The following is a 19361-nucleotide window of genomic DNA, read 5'->3' as shown; positions in this document are numbered from 1 at the left end:
GGAAGAATGGTTTAAAATGTGGGAGTGAATTAGGAATGTTCTTCAGACCATTCCCCACTATATTTATAATCATTAAGGAATGAGCCAGAAGAGGTAACAGACTATGGTCCTAGCTAAGAACACTAGGCTGCTTATGTTGAAAAGAACGAAGAAAAAAATACTTTTGCAAGCCCGCAGATCCCTTTAGCCTTAGGTACCACTGGCTTACTCCAATTTTTTTAAACTGGTACAAGAATAACTTCATCGAAATCAATTACACTGGCATAACACTGTAGTAATACAGTGGTATACTCAGCCACATATATCAAGAAACAGTCGAGTTTACAATAATTAGATAGGAATCATCACCTCATTAGAGTGATTATAGAATTCACACTAGCACAACTTCAGGAAAATATACCACCAGTGTCCCAACAATGCAAAGACAATGAAAACGTCAATTTCGCTTTTAGTCAAGTTTATTTTATTTTTTTATGTATTAATTATGTTTAAACGTTTACACCGAACAAAAAAGTACTGGACTTGGAAAACTAAACAATTATCAATACATTTCAAGCTTTTAAAAATGATTTCAAGATAATGATTATATCATAATCCAAACAAATTATAACAGTATATGATATTTAAGTGCTCTGGGAACTCTGTTAATAACAAGTCTCCCATCATAACTCAAAGAAGCAAAAAGCCATGGGTCTGCTGAGGACCATTCCACTGCATATACACTGTCTTCATGTTCTTCATAGGTAGCTATTATGCTGTCCTGAAGGGGCTCTTTAGTTCTGGAATAAAAATAGTAAAGAGCAGTGACTGTACCTGATTTATAAGGCACTATAAATGTCACAAACAAAGAAAGATATACAGGTCCTGATTTACTGTACAGCAGTGGGCTCTCTGGACACACCGTTGTACTCATGCCAACCACTAATGCTTAGATTTTATAAAATATAGCATGATCATGTCAATATTAAAATGGCCATTAGTAGAGAGCAGTGATCGTCATTTTCACTACCTACAATGTCAGTTGTTCACAGTTCTAGGAAGTTCTAGGTCTCATGAAAGAAACAACATATTGCCTACTCTAAGCACCTCCATGTTTTTTTTAAAAATGTAAGTATAGAGCATGACAAAAATGCAAATCATTATATAATTTTTTCCTGAGATTAACATACGGTTTAAGAGATGCCTCCCTCAAATACACCTCCCCCAGATTTTTATCCTTTTATTTATTTGTTTCCTAAGTGAATTTTGGATCTGTCAAAACTAGCTTTATGGCTGAATGCATAATGTAACCAATTATGAGACAGAGCTCAATCTGACCCCGAGTGTCTTTTGATGCAGTGGGCCGGATCCTGCAGTCCTTAAGTCAGGCAAAGTTCTCATGGGAGTGCTGCAGAACTGGGCCCATAATCTCAAGAGCAGTGGAAAAACAGAGGAAGGGAAGGGTTCAAACTACACCATATTAACCTTTCCTCTTCTCCTGTCCATTTCACAGAAGTATATAAATTAGGGCTGTCAAGCAATTAAAAAAATTATTTGCGATACTGTTAAACAACAATAGAATACCATTTGTTTTAAATATTTTTGGATGTTTACTACATTTTCAAATATATTAATTTCAATTACAACACAGAATACAAAGTGTAGTCTTCACTTTATATTTATTTTTGATTACAAATATTTGCACTGTAAAAAAAATGTATTTTTCAATTCACCTCAAATAATTACTGTAGTGCAATCTCTATCATGAAAGTTGAATTTACAAATGTAGAATTTTGTACCAAAAAATTGCATTCAAAAATAAAACAATGTAAAACTTTAGAGCCTACAAGTCCACTCAGTCCTACTTCTTGGTCAGCCAATCACTCAGATACACAAGGCTGGTTATTATTTGCAGGAGATAATGCTGCTTGCTTCTTGTTTACAATGTCACCTGAAAGTGACAACAGGCGTTCACACGGCACTGTTGTAGCTGGCGTTGCAAGATATTTACACGCCAGATGGGCTAAAGATTCATATGTCCCTTCATGTTACAACCACCATTGTGACAGATTTTCATTACCAATCTGCTTGGGATGTCAGTTGATCAGGCTGATGCTGCAGGATCTTTGGGGAGGAGGTACAGAACACATCAAGTGTCTAAGTTTTAAAGCTTTATTGATAAAATAATAACATAACAGCAGAGAGTGCTGGGAACACTCCCACGTCACTCAGGGGAAGAAAGTAAGCATTAATGCCCCAAGCATTACCCACTTTCAAACTCACACATGCACTGCCCAACACTGGCCAGGCCTGGGTGTAACGTCAGAAGAAGAGGGGGGTGGGTGTGGAAAGGGTGGACGGGAATGGTGTCCTAGGCCCAGGTCATCCAGGGATCTGCTGTTGATCTCCGAGCTGCTCCAGCTCTCAGGAGGGTTTTGAGTCCTGGGCTCCTTTGGGGGGTGAGGGGGGAATTTCACTTAGGGACCTCTGCTTCTGGTGCTCTTTGTGCCAATCCAAACCAGCTTGCTGTGGCCTCCTCGGTTTCCCAAAACATCTCGGCTCCAGAGACTTTGTTTTCCCTTTTATTGGCCTTTGCTGTTGCCATCTCATTTGTTCTCACTGTTCTCGCTGATATCTCTGTAGCTCTGCTCAACTTAGTTCTCCTCTTGTCATGGCTGGGCAGCTGCTGATTTCTCGTCGAGCCCATGACCTTGGGCCAAGGCCAGCATCTTATCTTCACACGGAGCTAGCTGAATTGTTGAGTTAACCCGTTCTCTGCTCTTCTTCTTTCTCCTCCCCCTGGACTCTTGTATTTCGCAAAGGAAACTTCCACTCACACACCTTTGACCTCCCCAAAATGCTTTGAAATGCTTGCAACCGTGTTAGCCACATACAATGCGGCTCTGCCTTCCGCAGAGACTCCCTGAGGGAAGGGGCCTTTGGGGTGTGACACCATTCCAGAGGACATGCTTCCATACTGATGATGGGTTCTCCTTGATAATGATCAAAAGCAGTGCAGACTGACGCATGTCCATTTTCATCATCTGAGTCAGAATCCACCAGCAGAAGGTTCATTTTCTTTTTTGGTGGTTTGGGTTCTGTAGTTTCCACATCAGAGTGTTGCTCTTTTCAGACTTCTAAAAGCATGCTCCACACCTCGTTCCTCTCAGTTTTGTACTGCACTTCAGATTCTTAAACCTTGGGTCGAGTGCTATCGGTACCTTCTTTGCGTTTTGTCAAATCTGCTGTGAAAGTGTTCTTAAAACGAACATGTGCTGGGTCATCATCCGAGACTGCTATAACATGAAACATATGCAGAATGTGGGTAAAACAGAGCAGGAGACATACAGTTCTCCCCCCAAGGAATACAGTCTCAAATTTAATTGATGTGTTATTTTTTTAACGAGTATCATCAGCATGGAAGCATGTCCTCTGGAACGATGGCCGAAGCACGAAGGGGCATACGAACGTTTAGTATATCCGGCATGTAAATACCTTGTAATGCCGGCTGCAAAAGTGCCATGCAAATGCCTGTTCTCACTTTCAGGTGACATTGTAAATAAGAAGCAGGCAGCAGTATCTCCTGTCAGTGTAAACAAACTTGTTTGTCTTAGTGATTGGCAGAATAATAAGTAGGACTGAGTGCATATATTTGTAATAAAAATAATAATATAAAGTGAGCACTGTGCACTTTGTATTCTGTGTTGTAATTGAAATCAATATTGAAAACGTAGAAAAACATCCAAAATATTTAATAAATTTCAATTGGTATTCTATTGTTATAACTGCGATTAATCACGATTAATTTTTTTGAGTTAATCGCATCAGTTAACTGTGATTAATTGAAAGCCCTAATATAAATATTAGCTCCAATAGAGAAACTTTCTTGTTTTTTTTACCTTATATATCACCTAACACCTTTGAGCACATGATAATTGAGTGTTAAGACAGATATGGTCTTTTATACTACAAATGTTTAAAGAATGATGTGCATCCATTTTTAATTTCCAAAGTACACAATATGGATTGATATTATGATACTAGCAATGCACTCTCCTTTTCTTCCAATCCCTTTTTCTATCAGATGCCACTTCAGTACATTATTCTGTGCGGTGGTGGGTATTGAGTTTTCAGTGCATAACGTCAGATTTCTCTCCTGTCTGATGGAAATCAGTGAAGCTTTCAGAAGCATCCCCCTACCTCAGAAACAGACTTGTATTACAGCTGCCATCGTCCTACCAGAAGCATATGACAGAGAACCCTATGAATGGGACTCAATCACATTACAGCTATGATAGAAATGAAGTGTTGTTGGCTGTCTCTGTCCTTTTCCACTCGTCTCCCAGAGTTCAAAGCATGAATCTCTATAAGAACAACAAGTGTAAAAACAAATCTGGTATTGAATTTGGTAATGAATTTGTATGGCTTGCAGGGCTGCATGTAGTATTAGTGCTGGTCCACCTAACCAGCCCAACCAGCTGTGAATTTAATATCACAATTAAGTTTAAATTCAATTAAATAACTAATGAAACTCTCTAATAACTGCAGTGTGATTCCTGATGTTTGGTTTCAAGGACCATCATCTTTTACTTATACTCTTTTAGGGAAACCACCATAAATGTCACAGAAGAGACGACATACAGCTTATAGATTAACTGTGAAGAGTAGGATGTATGCTGGAGAGCTCCTGAAAGTGTACTTTGATACACTCCATCTAATAACTGATCTACTAAGCCCACAATGCACATTTCATCTCCTCTATAGTGTTTTTCTGACTACTTCTTAACTGACACAGCTGGTTAAAAAAAAGTTGGTCATGTCCCCAGATAGCAATGTGCCTCATGCAATGCTCACCCACTTATCCAAAACTCCATTATTCTGAAGGTTTCAGATGTCTCTTTGGATAAGCAGGGGAGCAATGCATGGTGCATATTGCTGTCAAGGGACATGACCGACTTTCAGTTAACCAAGAGTCTCACTCAGTTAACAAGAGGCTGGATAAATAGGGATGGATAAACTGCTAGTTTACACTATTTTCTGTATGTAAGATGTGACTTTGGTGTATCAATTCCAATAATATATTTTGTACAGTTTAATGTAAAAAAGAGGGATTATATGTTGAGGAAAGAATCTTGAATCTACTGTTCTGAATTTCAGTTCTACTCTGCTATTTTGAACCTCATTTATTGTTCCTTCTTTGATGAATTTCCCATTGAGAATTAAAAGTTACCTGGTAGTATCCCTTAAGGAGAGCATATTATTAAAAATAATTCAGACCACATGAGCTCAGGACTAGACATGGTAGCATTTTACAGTTTCTTCCTCCATAATGACAGGTTTCAGAGTAGCAGCCGTGTTAGTCTGTATCCGCAAAAAGAAAAGGAGTACTTGTGGCACCTTAGAGACTAACAAATTTATCTGAGCATAAGCTTTCGTGAGCTACAGCTCACTTCATCGGATATAGGCCTGGCCTAGGGACATTGCTATTAAGGAGCTGAAGGAGGCATAACCTGTGGATCTCCTACATAAAAGACTAGATACTATACAAGATACTAAGGCAAACATTGAACACAGGATGAAAATTACTGCAGGAACAGCACAAAAGGTCCAGTAGAAACTTACTTCCACTTCTAACCTTGGAGATATTGTACATGCTCTGATGAAAGAAAGTAAGAAATTATCCTTTAAATTGTGCTACCTGGATAATTTTCCCAATGGGGGTGCACCAATATAGACAGTAGCAGATTAAGGACCAATATATCTGAAATATGAGGATGCCAAGGAAGAAGAAATCAGAACAAAAGAAGTTTGCTTTACACACTAGAAATCTCTTGGAGACCAATCATTTTATCCCTTGCTCAGAGACATCCAAATAAAATGTTTGCTGGGTATACTGTGTCTTGTATTATTTTGGTAACCCAGGAATCCCAGAGGATATGCAGTTTGATACTATGTAAAGCTAGGCTGCTTACAGAGCTTCAGTTTCAGAATCCTAAAACATAGATTTTACCCGATCAAGTTGAAAATCAGTTTTATGCAGACTGAGAATCAGCTGAGACCACCATATATCAAATACTCTTTGGGTCACCTAGTAAGATTTAGGCTGGGCTGGTTGGACAAAATTTACTTCAGTCAAGGAAACTGATGTTTTCATACAGTAAGCAAAGTGAGTGGTCAAGTGGCTCATCTAGAAAACAATTGATAAAATCAAGATTTAGATACAAACTTCTATTTATCTAAGAGTATGTCCACATGTACAGTGCTGCAGAGGCACAGCTGTACCACTGCAGCATGGGTGGTGAAGATCCTCTATGTTGATGGGAAAGAGCTCTCCCGTTGGCATAAAAAACCCATCTCTGCGAGATGCATAAGCTAGGTCAGTGGGAGAAGCTCTCCTGCCGTCAGTGCTGTGCACACAAACACTTACGTCGGTGTAACTTATATCGCTCAGGGGGGTGGAATATTCAAACCCCTGAGTGATGTAAGTTTTGCGGACAAGGCTGTAGTGTAGACATACACTAAATTGCTCTTTAACTGTTTATATTAGAGTGTATTTAACAATGTTGCTATATTTCATTATCTATTATAGCTTTATTATTCCCTGACATAGCAATAAACAGCATCAGCTTGAGTCTGCAATTGCTGATTAACTCTTATTAGAATGGGAGTACTTGTGGCACCTTAGAGACTAACAGATTTATTTAAGCATAAGCTTTCGTGAGCTACAGCTCACTTCATGAGAATGTTTAACTGCTTTGTTCAAAAGGTTTTTATGATTAAAAGGAATATTACCAGTGATATGGTTCATCTAGTACACCAAAGGTTTAGATCCCTGGCCTGCTGCTTTCTTGGAGGAGTAGTTTGGCTGGATTATATTCTGGGTTTATGTGTTTAAGAAACACACAGGCCATTATTTCTTCCTTGTAATAAATTTTCCTCAAAAAGTTGCTTTAGTGTCAATTTTTTTAATACCATTTTAAGAGCTTCTTCTGAGCAGACATATTTACTTGCCTATCTGTTTATCTAGGTTCTTTTACTGCATCCATCACAATATGGATCTATCTACATCTCCTACACAGTTTTGAGATCGGTGTCAGAGAGCTGGAACAGGGCTTTTTCTCTTTTTGTTATCCTATTTGTATAGCATGGCCACCACTAGCTTCTCCCATAAAAGGAGGAAAACTTTCATTTGACTAAATAAGTTTGAGGTTAACTGTGTTACAATCTTGTGTGACAAAGTTCCTGCTCTACCTTGGTGGGTCTTGCACTTATTAGCGGATTTGTTCACCTTGGAGCTTCACAGCAGCCCTCAGCTTGGCCGTTTTTCTGAACCCACAGTCCAGGTTGACTCCTCCTGTGTCTGACCAGGAGTTGGGAGGATTTGGGGAGAACCCAGGCCCACCCTCTACTCCGGGTTCCAGCCCAGGGCCCTGTGGAATACAGCTGTCTAGAGTGCCTCCTCGAACAGCTGTGCGACGGCTACAACTCCCTGGGCTACTTCCCCATGGCCTCCTCCTAACACCTTGTTTATCCTCACCATAGGACCTTCCTCCTGGTGTCTGATAATGCTTGTACACCTCAGTCCTCCAACAGTCGCGTTCTCACTCTCATCTCCTAGTGCCTCTTGCTCCCAGCTCCTCACACGCACACCACAAACTGAAATGAGCTCCTTTTCAAAACCCAGGAGCCTTGATTAGCCTGCCTTAATTGATTCTAGCAGCTTCTTGATTGGCTGCAGGTGTTCTAATCAGCCTGTCTTAATTGTCTCCAGAAGGTTCCTGATTGTTCTGGAACCTGCCCTGTTACCTTACCCAGGGAAAAGGGACCTACTTAGCCTGGGGTTAATATATCTGCCTTCTATTACTCTCCTACAGCCATCTGGCCCGACCCTGTCACACTTGTAAGAGAAGCCCGTTTAGCTTTTGGATAATTGTTTTCATGTAGCATGCCGCTACTTCAAATTACTGCTCATGCTAACAATCACTTAGGTTTGCAGTGCTTGCGATTCCATATTATCATCAAAAACTTCAATAAAAAGAAGTTTAAAAAAAGAGAGACATCAGAAATCATTAATTCTCCATCAGAACTAAAATTAAATCTTGTTCAACCTAAAAATTGTTTAGAAATAAACCTAACCCAGTAGAGCGGCAACAATATACAGCAGGGGTGCCCAAAGCGCGGCCTGAGGGCCAAGCACACCCCACAGAGTTCTAAAATGCACCCCGCAGATACCCTCTTCCTGTAACTGCAGGGTAGAGCTGATCAGCTGCTGGATTTTATTGCTAGTAAACTCAACCAACATGGTATTTTTGTTGCTCTGCTAAGGAAGATACAAGTCCTAGAAAATATTATGGCTGTGTGAATTTATCTGATTTTAAAAAATTCCATCCAAATTTATATGCAAATTAGGAACAGCCTTCAGTTTCCTGTAGATTTCCAATTTGACCCTCATCATAGCCAATTTTGACAGCCTCAAAAATACAACATATCAGCTGAATAATACTCCTAGTAGACCTTATTTTTATATTACTTGTATGGGAAAGGATCAATGATTTTTAACCATTCATGCAATTGAAAGACCGGTCATTTTCTCACATTAATAAAACCTCAATTTCTCCAACAGAAACATCTTTAAAACACACAAAATCTGTATTTTAAAACAGATTGTCATTGCTGGTTAAATATGATATGTTTACTAACTTGAGTGAAGAAACTAATAGGAAATAATTATACATTTGTTAAAGACAAAATAATGTAAGAATGGGAAATTGCTGTTTTATTGGATTTGACCTAGTTTCTCAGACACCCTACCAACAAAGCCCCAACTACAAATTCTCCCACAAAGAATTCACATAAGCAGCTTTAAGTAAGTCACTTTGTCGGGTGATGCTACACTGTAATCTTACGATTTCTAGATTTCTCTGACTGAGATACAAAACCCACAATCTTTTCTAAAACAGTCAAGATTAACACTGTGTTAGCTGTGGGAAAATACCTAAAACCTGCTTAAGTAAGATCATTTGGTAGAAGTGTTTGAGATCAATATTGAAATATATAAGTTTGCAGAATTTAAACAAAATAGATACATTACTAATAAAATGACGTAATTCAGATATTGCATAATATTTTTCCTAAATTTTAGAAATTGAAAGTAATCCGCAAGGGTGTGTTTGCGGGCAAGGTTTAGCTCTAGGACTGAAGAGAAAATTACTTACCTTATAGTAACTGGAGGTTCCTCGAGACGCATTGTCCCGATCTGTATTCCACTAGGGAGTATACACGCGCTTCATGAGCCGTGAGTAGGAGAAGTCTGAAAGCAGTGTCCATTGGTCTGAAAGTGTGCCCTGGCTTACCTCGTGCCTCTGATTGAAAAGAAAAAAGCAGGATGGAACAACTGCCTCTCCAGTTCCTGCTACACCTCGAATCCAAGAAGATGTGAAGATCTGAGGGAAGGAGGGTGGGTAGCAGAATACAGATAGAGACCGCACGATTCAAAGAACCACAGTTACAGTAAGATAAGTAACTTTCTCTTCCCCTTCGAGTGCCTGTCCCTGTGTGTATTCCACTGTAGGTGACTGACAAGTAGTACTCAAATAGGAGGATGGTGCAAGGTCATAGATGGTAGAGTCAAATGAAGGACTGCTGTTCCAAAAGATATATCAGTAAAGCAGTCCTGTACTAAGGCACAGTGCCTAGCAAACATGTAGACTGAGCTCCACGTAGCTGCCTTACAGATATCAAGCAGAGGCACCTTTTGAAGTGACACCATAGATATTGTTTCCCCTCTTGTGGAATGAGCTCTTACCCTACAAGGAGGGAAAAGACTAGACAGCTGATAGCAGAGCAAAATACAGTCTGAGATCCACTTCAAGATTTTTTTGAGCAGATATAGCCTGACCCCTGGCCTTTTCTGCTATGGCAGTGGCTCTCAACTCGCAGCCCACTTGCGGCCCAATCAGCATACAGCTGTGGCCCATGTGACATCCTCAGGGCCATACAGGTAGTATATATATTATGTGGATGTGGCCCACATAACACAGAGAGCTGCATATGTGGCCCACAATGGTAAATAGATTGAGAACCACTGCACTATAGCAACAAAGAGTCTAGGGGATTTCTTGATGGTTTTTGTCCTCTGCAGGTAAAAGGTGAAGGCTCACGTAATGTCGAGGAGATGGAACCTCCTTTCTTCTGAGGATGCATGAGGTTTTGGGAAGAACATGGATAAGTGGACAGAATGGCTATGAAAAATGCAACTTTCATGGATAGGCGAGACACAGCAAGAAGCCAATGGTTCAAAAGGAGGCTTAGTGAGTACTGAGAAAACAAGGTTCAAGTCCTACTGAAGAGTAGGTTTTTTTATAGGTGGAAAAGATCCGATTAGGCCTTTCCAGAATCTGCTACTCAGAAGGCATGCAAAGATCAAGTAGCCCTGTGAAGGCCAATGGTATGTACTGATTGCTGACAAGAGAACCCATAAGGAACTGACAAACCAGCTGTCTTCAAGGAAAGAAATCCCAAACGAAAGGAACATCTCTGGCTTCTGTGGAAATGTGTCTGATGTGCCCAGACAGAGAAACACTTCCACTTGTCTACGTAACATTTATTAGTGGAACCCTTCCTACCGTTAGAAAGAATGTTTTGTGCATGAATCCTGTAAGGACAATGCCTATCCAAAAACCAGGCTCTGAGACAAAGCACCCGTGGGTTGGGATGCCTGACCTTGGTGTTCCCATGAGTCAGGAGATTAGGAAACAGGACTAATAATCAATGCCCGAGATGACACATGTAGGAACGTTCAGAAACCAAAACTGTGTGCATCAACTGGGGGCAATGAGAATAACTCATGACCTGTCCTGCCAAATCTTGTGCAGACTTGAGGAAAGAGTGGTAGTGGAGGGAAGGCATACTTCAGATTAAGTGACCATGGAAGGAGTAGAGCGTTGCCCTATGAATGGCAGCCCAGGACTCCTCTGGGGAACAGTATATGTTGCACTTCCTGTTTGTTTGGGAGAACAGGTTCCTGGTGGGGGTTTCCCCAGAGAGCAAAAAAATTGTTTATCACAGACTCATGAAGCTTCCACACATGATCGACCGCACAGTGTCTGCTGAGAACGTCTGCTAGCATATTCTGGTTTCCTGGCAGGAAAAGTTTTGCTACCGACAGAGTAATCTGATTGCTAATGCACCAGTTCCAGAGACTGACTGCTTCTGCACACAAGGGACTGGATCTTGTCTGCTGATGTAAAAGACGCTTGTGATGTTGTCTTACATCATGAAGGCATAGTGACTTTAAATGAACAGGAGAAATGTTTTGCAAGCTTTTCTTTTTAGGGAAAAAAAGAAGTAAAACTAAAAAAGTAAAACCCCCTTCCCCTTGGTCCTGAATAGGAACCTGCTCTATCACTCTTCATTTAGAGAGAGATTCCACTTCCTATCTGAGAATGTTCTCATAAAAGTATCCCCCCAAAAGGGGGTGGGGAAAAGATGCAAACTATTATACAGCTGGAATGAATGATGCTGAGCACCCCTCCGTCTGTTATTGGACTCCAGGTGTGGAAAAAGAGTGCTAGATGACCCCCAAAGGGTCTGTGGAAGCTCGGAGGTGTTAGATTCAGTGGTTTGCAACTCTCAAGCTCCTGTCAAAAATAACATTTAGCTGAGGGCTGGGACTGGAACGAGGAACCCACTGCAGAAGGCGAGGGAAACAGGTCTTTTGAGTCTCTGCCTCTTATGGGGTCTCTCTCTGATGGAAGAACTGCTGAGTCATCGGTCTAGGCTTGTATGGTTGCTGGTGGAATTTACTCTTTGGTGCAGGTGTATATATTCCCAGGAATGGAAGGTGGTTCTGGAGTCCTTTAAAGTATATAAGGACTTATCCATTTTCTGATTAAACAGAGAAGTCTTATCCAAGAGAAGATCCTCAACATTATTCTGGAGCTCCTTGGGAAACCCTGAAGCATGGAGCATGATTCCCCACATCATGATGGCAGTAGCCATTACCCTGGAAGATGTATGAGCTACAACTACAGCTGATTGGAGAATGGTCCTGGCAACCATTTTTACTTCCTGTATTAAAGCCTGGAAATGAGCTCTGTCCTGCTGTGGGAGACAGTCAAAGTCTGCGAATTTCGAACAGTTCAGGAAGTCGTCCTTAGTCAGTAGTACTTGGTAATTGTCTATCCTGAACTGGAAGCTAAAAGAAGAAAAGACCTCCCTTTCCAATAAGTCAAGACTTGCCTTCCTTATTACTTATGACAGCCCAGGGGTGTTGCTGCCTAAATATCTCTGAGGCAGCTTGGACCACTAAAGAATTAGGAGCAGAGTGAGAGAACAGCAATTCCACCCTCTTGGTTGGGATACAGTAGCATTTCTGTGCCCTCTTAGGGGTAGGAGTGCAGGTAGCTGGGGTATGCCAGACCACTCTAGCTGGCTCCAGCATGACTTCATTAACTTGGAGCACTATCTTGCAGGAGCTGGAGGACAGAAGCAAGAACTTGTGTTGAGGATCCTGAACCTCCTAAAGAGTTACCTGCAGCTTCCCTGCAATTCTACACAAGAATTCCTGGAATTGCTCGTAGTCATCAGGAGAGGATGGAGACATCTGAGTCACTGCTTCATCGGGTGCGTACTCCTCCCCCTCAGAAGGATCTGGGGTCATCTCTGATTATCACCTCAAAGGGAAGGGAAGGGGTAACTCCCTAGCAGACTGGAGCAACTCTGTGGGATGATACCGAGGGCAACAAAAATGATTAGGGGGCTGGAATACATGATTTATGAGAAGAGGATGAGGGAACTGGGATTATTTAGTCTGCAGAAGAGAAGAGTGAGGGGGGATTTGATAGCTGCTTTCAACTACCTGAAAGGGGGTTCCAAAAAGGATGGATCTAGACTGTTCTCAGTGGTATCGGATGACAGAACAAGGAGTAATGGTCTCAAGTTGCAGTGGGGGGAGGTTTCGATTGGATAGTAGGAAAAACTTTTTCACTAGGAGGGTGGTAAAGCACTGGAATGGGTTATCTAGGGAGGTGGTGGAATCTCCTTCCTTAGAAGCTTTTAAGGTCAAGCTTGACAAAGCCCTGGCTGGGATGATTTAGTTGGGGATTGGTCCTGCTTTGAGCAGGGGGTTGGACTAGATGACCTCCTGAGGTCCTTTCCGACCCTCATATTCTATGAGCCCAAGGCCCCCAGTATCGCCAACCAGATGGGTTGAATGGGGATAGCGGTGGTCCCCAAGACATAGGGTACAAACAGTTCCAAGGAATTTGAGACGGAGGTTGGGCCCAAACTGGCCCAGGTCTTCTGACCAGGAAGCATGGATTCATTGGGCTTTTCAGAATCTCCTTATGAGGAGAAAACTGATTCAAGTCCCAATGGCAGTATCAATGGGCTGCTGGAGGGAAATCATAGCCCGAAGATGTAATGGGAGACAAACTCCTTCCACAGGCAGACTCCCCTGATGGAGTCATAACCTCTCTCAAAAGAGAGGGAAGATGAAGGAGTGGGAAACTCTGAGACTGGGAGACCGAAGATGTCCTCAGGAGGAGCGTGGGCCTCAGCTCTTCCTGAAGCAAGAGGGCTTCTGTCTGCCTGAACTGCCAAAGCCACTGTAGAGACAGTCTGTGCCACAGCCATTGATGACAAAGATGGAACTGCAAGTGCTGGTGGATCCTGATGTTTGTGCTTGGGAGGAACCAGCACCACCCGATTGCGTCCGGTGCTGATGAAGCCCTAAACTTCTGGTCTTTCTTATCATGCCTCTGAGACTTAGGATGTATTAAGTTCTCTTGTGCTGAGCTAGTGCTTGGTGGATCTGACTTCTTCAAAGACAATCTGGAAGAAGACAGCCTCATGCTTATGAGAATGCTCCATGCTCTCCCGACATGGGGTGGGGGGAGGGGAGGGATAGCTCGGTGGTTTGAGCATTGGCCTGTTAAACCCAGGGTTGTGAGTTCAATCCTTGAGGGGGCCATATATGGATCTGAGGCAAAAATTGGGGATTGGTCCTGCTTTGAGCAGGGGGTTGGACTAGATGACCTCCTGAGGTCCCTTCCAACCCTGATATTCTATGATTCTATGACAAGATCCCGCCAAGAGATCTGTGGCAGCTGACTCCTTCACTCCTGATTTGGACCTCATGGCAGGAGGCGTACTCCTTGCTGAGTCAAACCAATATACAGGAGGGATCCCCTGGCCTGGGTCCAATTGCAGCCTCAAGGCCTTTTCCATTAGGTGCTTCCTAAGGTGAAGTTTCTGCCCTTTCTGGGGATGGCTTTCCGCCCTTCCTGGGGAATGAACAACAGATACTCCATCTTGCCACTATGTCCCCATGGCAGCACAAACAGCATTAGTGGTCATTGCTGACTAAGTAGTATTGTGGGCAGGAAGCACAAATCTTGAAGCCTGGAGACCTGGGCATAGTCCACTACCCAAATGGGATGGGGACGGGGGAGATTTGGGAGGCTCCCCACGTCCGGTAGACTAACTATAAAACACTAAAACTAAACAGATAAAAAGTTTAAAACTTGAGAATATAAAATCTATTTACAGATATCTAAATATATTTTCATAGGTCAAGAAGAAAGCCGAAGCTTCAGACACTGGATATTCCAACCTGGACCACGCTGCAGTGAGAAGGAACTGGAGAGGTGATCGGTTTGCCCTGCCTTTTACCTCCTCTGTCAGAGGTATGAGGTGAGCCAGGGCACATATGCAGACCAACAGACACTGCTTTCAAAATTTTCCAGCTCTGGGATCATGGAATGCATGCATTCCCACAGTGTACTACACACAGCACTTGAAGAAAAACAGATATACTGTTCACTCAGCTTTTAGTGCTGGTGGCAGTTACAACTATCGTGACATCCCTGAGCTTTACCTACAGTTTTCTTGATGTTCAGAAGTCCTAGCAGATTGTGAGCATGTCAAAAGGAAAACTGGAATGATACAACACTGCACTATGGCTATTTTCCCTCGGAAAACTCCCTTTTAGTGACTTTTTTTTAAAAACTTTGTCATTTTCCTGGTGCAAGGCCGGGGCACTTCAGCAAACATGAATGACAGTATTTTGAAATCCTTCCAGGAGATTAATTCAAAAAATAACTCTGTTATAGATGACATTAGGATAAATAAAGACAGCAAATTACAACAGATAGTTTCTCAAAAAACCGGTATTTAAAATTGGGGAGAAAAAGTGCTGGTGGATGCAGAACTATAATAGGGGAGGCAGATAACAAGAAGAAACACAATGCAGGGGTATTTGGGGATGTGAGAGAGAGAGAGAGAGGAAAAAGAGAGAGAAAGTGTTTGGCTATGAAACAGAATATCGAATCAAAATTTTGCCTATAGCCTAAGAAATTTAGAACTTCCTAAAAATGAAGAATGCTTTGATCTTACTGATTTTTATTGAAATGTGGACCAACAAAGTATCTAAAAAACAAAAACAGATAGAAAAAACAACATAGAGAGGGTTCTCATTATAGCCGAAAGAATTTAAATGGATCCAAAAAAACATAGTTAAAACTACAGACAGTAAAGATAGAATCTTGAAGTCTGCAGATCTAGATATAGGGACAGTGAGTGGTAATGTGGCATGTATGATAAATGGAGGCCGGGGGGGGGGGGGTGGGGCTCCCTTTTATGGACACCAACCAGTCAGTTAGCTATAAAGTCCCTCTTGGTGGCTGTTCTCTGCTTGCTTTACCTGTAAATGGTTAAAAGGAGCCCAAGGTAAAGGAAAGGGAGTTCGCACCTGACCAAAGGAGCCAATGGGAAGGCTAGAGCTTTTTAAAATGGGGAAAAACCTTCCCCTTTGTGTCTGTTGTTCTCTGGGAAAGAGGGGAACAGGGGGCAGTTATGCTATGAGAAGCTTTAAGCCAGGTATGATCATAGATCATCAGATCATACCTAGAACTATTTATTTGGAACCCCCAAAATGTATAAGTAGATCAGGAACGTTTAGAAAGACGTGATTAGGTTTATTTCTATTTATTTCTTATGCCTAGTGGACTCCTCTGTGCTAACCCCGAATGCCTTTGTTTTGCTGTAACTTTCAAGCTGGACCTCAAGGAGCTTATTCTTGATGTTTAATTCTTGTAAGTGGCTTTTTAAATCTAGCAAAAGCCCAAATTCCAGATGTATTTTTTTTCTTTTTGTTTTTAATAAAATTTATCTTTTTAAGAACAGGATTGAATTTTTGGTGTCGTAAAAGGTTTATGTATATGTTGTTTAATTAGCTGGTGGCAACAGCTAATTTCCTTTGTTTTCTTTCTCAGCTCTTCCGTGTGTGTGTGTGTGTGTGAGCAAGCACTTGAGGGTACCCCACAGGAAGGAATTCCCAAGTGTGCTTTCCTGGGTTCCAAAAAAAGGGGTTTTGCATTTGGGCGGTGGCAGCGTTTACCAAGCCAAGGTCAGAGAAAAGCTGTAACCTTGGGAGTTTAATACAAGCCTGGAGTGGCAAGTATTCATTTTTAAAATCCTTGTGGGACCCCACCTTATGCACTCGAAATGCCAGAGCGGGGAATCAGCCTTGACAGCATAGAAAAAGGTTATCTGTGTAAAGGGAGCACATACAATGTAGGATTTTCAAAAGCACTCAGTGTTGTCCTAATTTTGCTGCCATTGATGTAATTGGTAAATACACATCTTATATTAGACCTTATAGTATGTGTTTTGTATATGTACAGTGAAACCTAATTTAAGCTACTATTCAAGGAACTTAAAAACCTGGTTGCTTACAGAAGGTGGTTTCATAATTCAGTGGTTTCTATTCAATATAGGTTCTTATACTGTACTCATTACTGTATTATCTGAGCACCTAATAAAGAGGGAGAACAATTATAATCAAGATACTTTGGGCCATTTTTATTTACACTGTATTTTCTGGATTCCAATCCACAGGGAACTGCAGAGTCTACCTTACTGTAGGGATTGTGGGCCAATGCAGAGAACACACACAGAGAATGACAAGGCACAGTGTGGTTATAGAGCTGTGCTGTAGGTACATCGACAATACTTATAAACTACTAAGCCACGGGAAACTTTTCCAGATTAAACCTTTTCCAGCCACTTGACTTGCCAGCTGCTCCTGAAGATATTCTTTACAACCAGTATTCAATGAGTACTACATCTTCCTTTCTTGGCATGGAAAAACAACTGTTCCTTTGGCAGAACAAGTGAGACCAGTAGCTCAGCATCAGCTGGAGCAAAGGTGAGGACACTCTTGTGACTTGCATTTATTGTTCAATATAGATAGATGTATAGCTCAGAGGTGCACGTAGCATAACTGAGTAATTGTCTGATCTTATTTTTGTAACCCTTTCCCTTTCTCACTCCATCTAACCCTATTGTTAATTAAAAAAAAAAATTCAGGGCAGGAACCATGCCTTTCTATTTTCACTATAAAGCACCCAACTCATTTTTGTACATTAACATAAATTAAGAACACTTGTGTGGACACAAATGTTAGACGTGTTCAGTGCACATGAGGTGTTCACGCCTGCAAAGAACAGGCACATATTTATGTATAAGCAAAAAATGTGCATGCAAAAGTACAGGTTGGGGGATAAGCGTTTTTTCCGCTCACGTTTTAGGCTGCCAAAGTACTTTTCCAAATAAAAATTAAAAGCTTGAAACTATTAATATTAAATGCGATAATGAAAATTTAGGCTTATTTCTTATAAGAAAAGACAACATAAAAAGCAAGTGCATTTTAGTGTACACAATGTTTTTAAATAATACTATTTTTAATAAAATGATTTATGATGTGTCTAGCTTCTTTACACACCGAAGTGGAGTGAATATACACTTACAAATGCTCACCATGATGTGCGTTATTCCTTACCTTCAGCTGAAAATAACTTTTAAAAATAAAAAATCCTAAATATATATAGGCACATTAAAGGTATCATTTTCTAGTAGAGCCCATCAGCTATATTAAGAAGGAAATTAATGTTGGCAATATATTTTCATTCTTCTTTTCATGATGGTGTGTGGACGTTTAACTCTAAAGATTATTAAGGAAGAAGGAATTATGAGAAAATCTGATGAAAAGCAGAAGACTTTCAACCCTTATGTGATACGTATTATTAAATGTGGGCTCAGGGCCTGACTCAAAACCCACTGAGGTTAATGGAAGTCTTTCCATTGACTTAAAAGGCTTTGGGTCAGGCGTTTAGTGTCCCATCCCACTTACACCAGTGAACTTACAGCAACTCTGCCAATTCGTTTTAGAAAAGTGATCCCATCCAAGACTCAATGTAGTAGATTAAATTGAAAAGTACAACATACCTGAAAGGTGTGTATACAAAAATCCTGAAGTCGGTAAAGAATATAGCATGTTAGTCCTTAAAGTAAAAAACACCTGATACTACAAAAGATTTGTGTGAAAATCAATATGTTTCATACTTCTCCTCTTGATGGTGGTCCTCTTGGTCACTAAGCTCATCATCATCTACCAGATGTCCAAAGGGCTCAGAAGAAATTGATACCATGTTAGACAGAATGATTCTGCTATCACTGCTGCCTGAAAGGACCAACTGGTCATGAGAATGATTGTATCGTACATTCCATACCCTATAAAATGTAAATAATTAAAAAAGTATTACAGGTCTATTCCACAGAGTCTGTAAGTAAATATACTGCACTGTTTAAATAAATTATTTCAATTTAAACGTGAACAAATAGTTTCAGAGAAATCTAATCTGTAAAATGAGTTATGCTCTAGGAATTATTTTGGGGAAGTTCTATGGCCTGTGCTATACAAAAGGTCAGATTAGATCATCATAATGGTCCTTTCTGGCCTTAGAATCTACAAGTATGGGTAGAATCTGACAAACTCATTCTAAAGACTGTTTTTTTGCTGTCTTCATTTGGGTCATAAACTTCCATGTAATTTGATTTTCCAGGGCCATATCTTTAAAATTCAACAAACAGGTTGCAGGTTGGGAGGGTGGGGTGGAGGGACCAAACCTTAACATAATTCCCCAAGGGTAAATGTCTGCTTATGGTTCAATATATCAAATAGACATTCTAAAAATACTAAATACAGTAAGGTACTCTAAAAGCAAAATGTGGATTTGAAATAAACTTCTACATTAACCAAGATCTCACATTATCACAGTGAACTGTTAAAATAGACCCTAAATCAAAAGGATTAGATTTTTCTAGTGTTTATATTTTATGAATTAAGTTAATACCAATCACGTTATGATTTTCTTTTGTTCTATTTTTGTTTTAATCTTCTCAACAAGTAAAAATATTGCTTCTGTTAATTCTCATCTTCAAGCTACTGTCAAAGTGGCTGCAGGGTCCAGATTTACGTTGCAAGTGATTCTGCAGCCCAAATTCCAATATGAAATGCTCAGCTTCTCTTGACTGCAAAA

At 40.8% G+C, this 19361-nt stretch overlaps 1 protein-coding gene across 4 annotated transcripts in view; it reads right to left on the bottom strand.

Annotated features, from left to right (window-relative positions):
• Nucleotides 1–362: 362 nt before the first annotated feature.
• Nucleotides 363–19361, bottom strand: part of EIPR1 (EARP complex and GARP complex interacting protein 1) — a 171165-nt gene continuing 152166 nt past the window's right edge. For 2 of the 4 annotated variants that reach the window (XM_077812577.1, XM_077812580.1), the window contains 2 exons: nt 18385–18552; nt 363–779 (listed from right to left, as the gene is read on the bottom strand). In XM_077812577.1, the coding sequence (XP_077668703.1) occupies nt 605–779; nt 18385–18552 (343 nt within the window). In that variant the 3' untranslated portion in view covers nt 363–604. The remainder of the gene's footprint in view (nt 780–18384; nt 18553–19361) is intronic. The other 2 variants (XM_077812578.1, XM_077812579.1) reach the window with 1 other exon arrangement.

Source organism: Eretmochelys imbricata, chromosome 3 (assembly GCF_965152235.1).
Source record: "Eretmochelys imbricata isolate rEreImb1 chromosome 3, rEreImb1.hap1, whole genome shotgun sequence".
Lineage (NCBI taxonomy): Eukaryota > Metazoa > Chordata > Testudines > Cheloniidae > Eretmochelys > Eretmochelys imbricata.
This window is presented reverse-complemented; position numbering and strand designations above follow the sequence as displayed.